Below are 8,154 nucleotides of genomic sequence, written 5' to 3'. Positions count from 1 at the left end.
ATTAATATACAGCCTGATATGTGTATCCCTAGACAGTGTACATAATTTAAAATACAGCAAATGTTAACACAGAATAAAAAACTATTGAAACATTTTTACAGACTAAAAACAATGAAACAGTTTAATATTAATGGTAACTAAAAGCCTGAGAAAACAGGTGCATCTTGATGATGTTTTTAAAAGCAACCAGAGATGAAGAGGCTCTTATTTTGACAGGGAGCATATTCCAAAGACCTGGGGCAGCCACAGAGAAGACCCGGTCCCAAGTCACCAAACGAGCTGGTGGAAATCATAACTGAAGCCTCCCAAATGATCTTAATAGGTGTCAGGTTCATGGAAACCTGGAGGAACCCTGACTTAAATACCCTGGACACAAGCTGTTAAGGGCATTCTAGGGAATAACCAGCACTTTGTATTTTGCTTGGAAACACATCTGTAGCCAGCACAGTTCTTTTAAAATTGGTGTCATATGGTCTCATTGGTTGTCCCAGAACCAATCTGGCTACCACATTCTGCACCAATTGTAGTTTCCAGACTATGTACAAAGGCCCACGTAGAGTACATTATAGTAGTCAAGGCTGGAGATTACCTGCATATGTACCACTGTTTTAAAGTCATTTGTAAGAAACCCACAAGCGTTTGGGCAGTTTAATTCACTCACCCATTCTCTAGTGTGGTGTTCAGTAATCAATGCCACCATTCTCTGCTTCCAGAGAGAACTGAAATCTGGGTATGAATCAGCCTTTGGAGGATCCCCTCTGTGTCTGGAGAGTGGAAGCCTGATTTAGTTCACCCCTTCAGTTAAGTTTCATTTTTAATAGCTCAATCAAGTGGTCAGCTCATGGGGAGCCACAAGTCCAGAGTTTATGAGCAACACACACAAGAGGCAAGATAGTTCTCTCTAAATTATTACTTTATTAATCTTCAGGAACCAAGGTAGGTGGGGGAGAAGACAGGCATTGAGAAAAACATTTATAACTCTTTACACATTCTAAAGTCTAAAGCAAAGCACATACATATCCTGATGGAGAATGGTCCAGCCAGTAGTTGGAAAAGTAGCAGACAGACCCCCTAACAAAGGCAAAACACAACTTTTTAAAGAGTTTCTTAGGCAAAACACCTGGAAGGGCAGTGAGCCACTTGCCACCAATCAGATGTATGCCATGAAGTATGCAGCTCGTGGACCTTGTACAGTCTTTGAGCAGTTCAAAGTCTCCTGATCATCATATGCCATATTGTACAAAGTCTTTACAGCTCATATGATGTGGAAGTTAAGGTGGGCACCATAACTTGCAATTTCCTTTCTTTTTATAGCACAAGTGAAAATGTAAAGCATTTTAACTCTCATCTTAAACCGAAGGTTTTTGGATTACTGAATTTCCAGGCATTTTTAAAAGTTATCTTACAGTGCTCACATATAGTCTCCCATTCAAATGCATAGCAGGGTGGATCATGCTTAGCAAGGGGACAATTCAGGCTTGCTAACACAAGACTAGCTCTCCTCTACTAGTGTAGCCTGTTCTTGTCTTTAACAGCGATTTGTTCTCCAGAAATTAGCAGGTGACTTTTTCACCACTTGAAGACAGGCATGATCCCCTCAACAGTAAAAAAACCTGGCAGTCCTACTTTGTAGGTTTCTAAACTTTGTATATTTTACCTTCCATCACACACATGCGCATGCACACACACACGCACACAGACACACACTGCAGCCAGCCAGTCACAGTCACACACACACACACACACACCCTGGTCCAACATATGCTTCACCCCAGCACCTGGCCAGCAGCTGGTCCCTGCCAGCTGCACCACCCCAGAGCTCAGACGGCCTCCGCACATGCTCAGAGGACAGGGAAGCTGGCAGGGAATGCTGGCAAAGCATGTGCCAGACCAGGGGAGGCATTCAGCAACAATTTGATCTGCAGAAGCTATGGGAAGAGGAGCTGTGGCAGCAGCCCCAGGTAAGCCAGATGTGGCCATCTGAATCTGAATGTGCATGGGGCTGGGGCTGCCGGCAGGGAATGCCAGCTTGCTTGGGCCAGGGTGAGGGGTATGCACCAGTCTGGGGGAGGTACTCTGCACTGGGAAGGAGTGACAGCAGTGGGCAGCAATAGGTGAGAAAGCCAGCTGTATCCTTGACAAAATTGTGCGCTACAAGACCACCATACTCGTTCAGGGCAATGCTGTGGGCACCACAGCTTCAAAGGTCCTACTGCACTGAACCTTTACGCAGGCAAGATGCATTTTTCTGCCTCTTAAAATGCAACTTTGAGGGTCAATTATGAAATAACCATTAATTGGGTCCCAGAGGAATATACAAAAGGCACTTTTCTTGCATGCGGTTAGAAGGCTGAAACTATGCAAACAGACTAGAAAAATCATTTAAATAGCAGTCCGGGAAAGATTCATCAACCCATAATAACACTGTTCAAAAGAGAAAAACCTTTACACAGCTCTAAGAAATTGCCCATGGATCTTCAGCAAATTTGCAGGGGAGGTGTCTCTTGTGACCTAGTGAATGTGTGCTGATAGCCAGCTAGGGCAAATAGTTGTGATTTTATAAGCAACAGAATGTTCAGAGCTTATAATGGTGGAACGTTGAAAACACTCTCCATCTTACCTGTACTGGTGCTCTCACAAACTTGCCTCACAAACACAGCTGGAACACTATTACAAAGGAACACTATTATGGATAGTCTATATCTTTGAATTTGTCAAGCAGATACATTGATGGAAAGTATCCTCAAGGATAAAATTGTAAAGCACATAGAAGAACAGGCCCTGCTGGGAGAGAACCAGCATGGCTTCTGCAAAGATAAATCTTGCCTCACCAACATTTTGGAGTTCTTTGAGAGTGTCAAGAAGTGTGTGGATCAAGGTGATCCAGTTGACATAGTATACCTGGACTTCCAAAAAGCTTTTGACAAAGTTCCTCATCAAAGACTTCTGAGAAAACTTAGCAGTCATGGGATAAGAGGACAAGTACATGTATGGATTGCTAACTGGTTGGAAAAAACAGGAAACAGAGGGTAGGTATAAATGGAGAGTTTTCATAACGGAGGGAAGTAAGATGTGGGGTGCCCTAGGGATCTGTACTAGGACCCGTGCTTTTTAATTTATTCATAAATAATCTAGAAGTAGGGGTAAGCAGTGAGGTGGCCAAATTTGCAGATGATACCAAATTCTTTCGGGTAGTGAAATCCAAAATAGATTGTGAGGAACTCCAAAAGGATCTCTCCAAACTAGGGGAGTGGGCAACAAAATGGCAAATGCGCTTCAATGTTGGCAAGTGTAAAATGATGCAGTGCTGAGCTGTCAGTGACTGACCAGGAGAGGGATCCTGGGGTCATGGTGGACAGCTCATTGAAAATGTTGACTCAATGTGTGGCAGCTGTTAAAAAGGCCAATCCCATGCTAGCGATCATTAGGAAGGGGATTGAAAATAAAACTGCTAATACTATAATGCCCTTATACGAAACTATGGTGCAGCCACATCTGGAGTACTGCGTACAATTCTGGTCACTACATGTAAAAAAGGACATTGTAGAGCTGGAAAAGGTGCAGAAGAGAGCAAACAAGATGATCAGGGGCCTAGAGCACCTTCATTATGAGGCAAGGCTACAACACCTGGGGCTTTTTAGTTTAGAAAAAAAGACTGTGGGGAGACATGAAGGAGGTCTATAAAATCATGCTTGGTGTGGAGAAAGTGGATAGAGAGAAATTCTTCTCCTTCTCACATAACACCAGAACCAGGGGTCATCCAATGAAATTGATCACCAGGAAATTTAGGATCAACAAACGGAACTTTTTCATACAATGCATCATCAGCTTGTGGAATTCTCTGCCACAAGATGTGGTGACAGCCAACAACCTGGAAGGCTTTAAGAGGGGTTTGGATAACTTTATGGAGGCGAGGTCTATCAATGGCTACTAGCTGGAGGGCTTTAGGCCACCTCCAGCCTCAAGGGCAAGATGTCTCTGAGTACCAGTTGCAGGGGCATAACAGCAGGAGGGAGGGCATGCCCTCACCACTTCCCTGTGGGCTTCTCAGAGACTAGATGGGCCTTGGGCCTGATCCAGCAGGGCTGTTCTTATGTTCTTAACACAATAATTTAAACAGAGAGAGAAAATAGAAACAATTGATCCCTGAGTTTACCAAAGAAATTACTCACATAATCATAAAAATCTATAGAAAGTATTTGAAAAAGATGTAATTGCTGCAATAATATATAGTACTCAATACAAACACAAAACAGCATTTTGATGGCTTTGCAACATGTGAAACTGAGTTAGCTACATGCCTTGCAAACTAGATCCAAACTTCACTAAAAGCCTAATACTGCCCTGGGGTTAAACAGGATCAAATGTAAGAGAATCCCCATTTAGAAAGATGCCTCTTTGCCTAGTTCATAGAGTGTTTCTAGCCTCAAGGCCTACAAAGGTAGTCTTGAAACATCTCAAAATGAACGCTGTGTGGGATGTGCTACATAATTCCCCTCCCCATAACTAATGAAACAACTATTATGCAAAGACCCATGCATATGGGTCACAGAATTTAGCTTCCTTTCAAGACAGGATTTTTTGCCGATTATTATGTTTCTATTCCTTCCTTCCAGGCATTCAGGGTGGTGTAAACGGGTCCCCACCCCCCACATTTTATCCTGACACCAACCCTATGAGGTAGATTAAACTCAGAAAGAGGTTGAGAGGCTCCAGGTCACCCACTGAATTTCATGGGTAAGTGGGGGTTTGAACCTGCGTCTCTTCTATCCTAGTCAGACACTCTCACCACTAGACCACTCTAGTTTAGCACTGGAACGACACAGTGGCCTTCCTATAATTCCTGGCTCATAAACAAAGTCTACTTTGGCCTGCATTTATCATCAGCTTTGAGTTTAAGGCCTGTTTGTCCACATGGATTCTTCCTGCATTCCAGTTTCATACTTCACTGTGGGAAGCAGTCCTAGGAGACCAAAGTGCACCATGGAACGGGGTTGGGGGGTGGGGCTAACACAGTGGCAACATCCAGGCACAAACCAAGATTCCCTGAAACTGGCATGGGTGGGGGATCAAAGTTGGCAGAGCGGAGGATATCTATTTGGATTTAAGTTCTGGATTTGCTCAGTCAGCACATCACAGACCACTCCAGGTGAAAAGATCCTCACAGAGTCCTTCCTGGATGCTTGCTACTACAGGATAACACATTTATCATGGCTTTTGGGAGAAGGCCTGTTCTGGAGAGGAGGGGAATGAAAAGGGTTTGTAGAACCTTGGGTGAAAGTTAGATTCTGGTTACCGGGCAATTGGTGATTATGATTGTCCTGTTTTCCAGCTTCCTTGGAAATGGGCAGTGGAGGCTTTGTTTGGTTGGGAGCACCATAATCCATACTGGCACTATAAGAAGCATTAGGCTGGTTGGATACCTCAGTGGGGAAGTGCAGATGGGTCACTGATCTGGCTGGTCGTATGGGCGAGGTTACGGTAGGGCTCACACTGTTTTGTTGCTGATGTTGGAAAGCCTGAGGATTGGCTTTAGTGCTAGTACTACTGGAAGCAGAAGAGGGCTGCCAGGATGTGGGAGCTGGCTGTGAGCTGGATGATGGTGTGCTTGGGGAGGTTACCACAGAGTTCACCCTCACATATTGCCTTTGTGGCATGGATGCTGGAGGATTAGTGGGTGCTGTGGCTGAAGGCATGGCTGTGATGCTATTATCCACTGTAGGAACAGAATTGCACTGTGGACCATCCAACCATGGATGGTGATAATATTCTTGTTTGTGAATGGTTTGGGATTTGGATGGTTGGATGCTGGATGAATCTTGGGAAGGCAAAGAGACTGGGATGTAGGGACGTCGCTGAATTCTGGAAGGTATCTGTGCCTGAGAAAAGGAACTTAGTCCTGTGGCTATGGGCACGTGGCTCCTCTGTTCTATATTTCGGATGGGCGACACTGGCTGAGCTGGTCTCATCTCAGGCACAGCTTTTATCAGGTGTGAGCTTCGAGATTCCAACTGGTGGGGCTGAATCCTAGGAGCTTTTATGGAAACTGGTGGGAATGGCAGTAAGGAGAGAGGAGGATACTCCAGAGAATGAGAAAGAAATGTGATAGGAGGATACACAACTGGCTGCCCCCATGCTGTAAAATTGGCAGGTCCAGGCTGAGAGAAGGAAGGTGCTGCAGTGCTATTGCTAGAGACCCAAGGGTTAGCCAAATGTGTGGGCTTGGAGACAAAATTCTCACCCCATCTTGTGGCTCGGGAATCTGAAGAGAAAACCACCGGGGAGGAAGGTGTTAAAGGAGTCTCTCTTGGCTGGACTCCAGTCGTCACCTGTCTTTGCACTGGGGCAACTGTTTGGGGTGCTCTCTGGGACGATGACTCAGGCAAAGGATGGCTCTCCTTCTTGCTTGGTCCTTTAAGGCATTCTGAATACAGGAGCACAGAGGAACGGTGTTGAGGCTCAGGTGCCACTGCAGCCTTCGGAAGAGATGTCTTAAGGCATGATGTGGGAACCACTACAGGATCAGCTTTAGACAAATGGCGGCCAGGAACCAATGTATTTTCTTGCACTTTAGAAAAGTCAGACAGACCCGAAAGATCTCCCAAATTTGTTCCAGTCTTCCTGTGCTCTTGCAAAAGAGCTACGGGTTTTGATGCTCCAAGCGGCCAACCTTCAGGGAATGCACAGCTCTCCTTGTCTGGCTCAACTGAAGCCAAGGGGTTAACAAGCCTGGGCTGAGGCATCTCTGGAGCCTTGGGAACAGAAGGCTGGAAAACCACCACAGACTCAGCCACTGGCGCAGAGTGACCAGGAACCACGGCAGCATTTTCCACTCTGGAAGAGATCCGCTGAGCTGAAAGACACAAAATAATTACTGTTGAGATAGATGGATCACAATGAAGACTTCACTCAGCTTCAAAGGAGGCATGAGAGCAAGGAATACAAGGAGAAGAGGTAGAGGTGCAAGTGGTTGCCTCCCTTGAGGCCTGATAAGTTAAGACTGAAAACATTGCAAAGAGGCTTTAATACTGGCTGCACAAGAACAGGCACTAAGAACAAATGCAATAAGAGCAAAAGCAGAAAAGTCAACAACAAACAGCAAGTGCCACCTTTGTAAAGAAGCAGATGAAACAGTGGACCACCTGATCAGCTGTTGTAAGAAGATCGCACAGACTGACTACAAACAAAGGCATGACAAGGTAGCAGGGATGATACACTGGAACATCTGCAAAAAATACAAGCTACCTGGAGCCAAAAATTGGTGGGACCATCAAATTGAAAAAGTTGAAGAAAATGAAGATGTAAAAATATTATGAGACTTCCGACTACAAACAGACAAACATCTGCCACACAATACACCAGATATCACTGTAGTCGAGAAGAAAGAAAAACAAGTCAAAATAATCGACATAACAATACCAGGGGATAGCAGAATAGAAGAAAAAGAAATAGAAAAAATCACCAAATACAAAGATCTACAAATTGAAATTGAAAGGCTGTGACAGAAAAAGACCAAAATAATCCCAGTGGTCATTCGTGCCCTGGGTGCAGTTCCAAAAGATCTTGAAGAGCACCTCAACACCATAGGGGCCACAGAAATCACCATCAGCCAATTACAAAAAGCAGCTTTACTGGGAACAGCCTATATTCTGCGACGATATCTATAACAATTGACAATAAAATTCTGGCATCCCAGGTCCTTGGGACGGACTCGATGTCTGGATAAAACAAACCAGTCAATAACACCTGTCTGACTGTGTAAACAAGAAATAATAAGAATAAAGATTAAAACATCAGTATTAGACTTTTTGAGGAGACCATAAATAGAGAGCCCTCTCATGATCAAGGCCTGAAACCGCAATGCTGAAACCCAACATTCAGCCCTAAGAGTGGTTCTAAATAACAGGCAAGCCGAGGTCTGGCGACCTCAAGCAAACTTCTGATGTGCCCTTACTCTGTAACATTCTATTTCCTAACATATTTTCTCAGCTTGAGCAATTGCCAATTGCTACTCAAATACCTTCACTTTACTTTTGATAGCAGTACTTTGGCCCTTCTCCCAACCCAAAACAGAGCCTGACATGTTCCCAATGCTTTGTCCGAAGAAGCGGTGTATAACATGTCACAGTCGGGTACTTTATTACACAATATTAT

General features: G+C 44.5%; 1 protein-coding gene across 10 annotated transcripts in view; it reads right to left on the bottom strand.

Moving 5' to 3' along the window:
• Positions 1 to 895: 895 nt before the first annotated feature.
• The window catches only part of LOC128330242 (uncharacterized), a 50,250-nt gene continuing 42,991 nt past the window's right edge, over positions 896 to 8,154 (bottom strand). For all 10 annotated transcript variants that reach the window (XM_053262761.1, XM_053262771.1, XM_053262770.1 and 7 more), the window contains one exon: positions 896 to 6,853. In XM_053262761.1, coding sequence (XP_053118736.1) covers positions 5,190 to 6,853 — 1,664 coding nt within the window. In that variant the 3' untranslated portion in view covers positions 896 to 5,189. The remainder of the gene's footprint in view (positions 6,854 to 8,154) is intronic.

This window comes from Hemicordylus capensis, chromosome 6, assembly GCF_027244095.1.
Source record: "Hemicordylus capensis ecotype Gifberg chromosome 6, rHemCap1.1.pri, whole genome shotgun sequence".
Taxonomy (NCBI): Eukaryota; Metazoa; Chordata; class Lepidosauria; order Squamata; family Cordylidae; genus Hemicordylus; species Hemicordylus capensis.
This window is presented reverse-complemented; position numbering and strand designations above follow the sequence as displayed.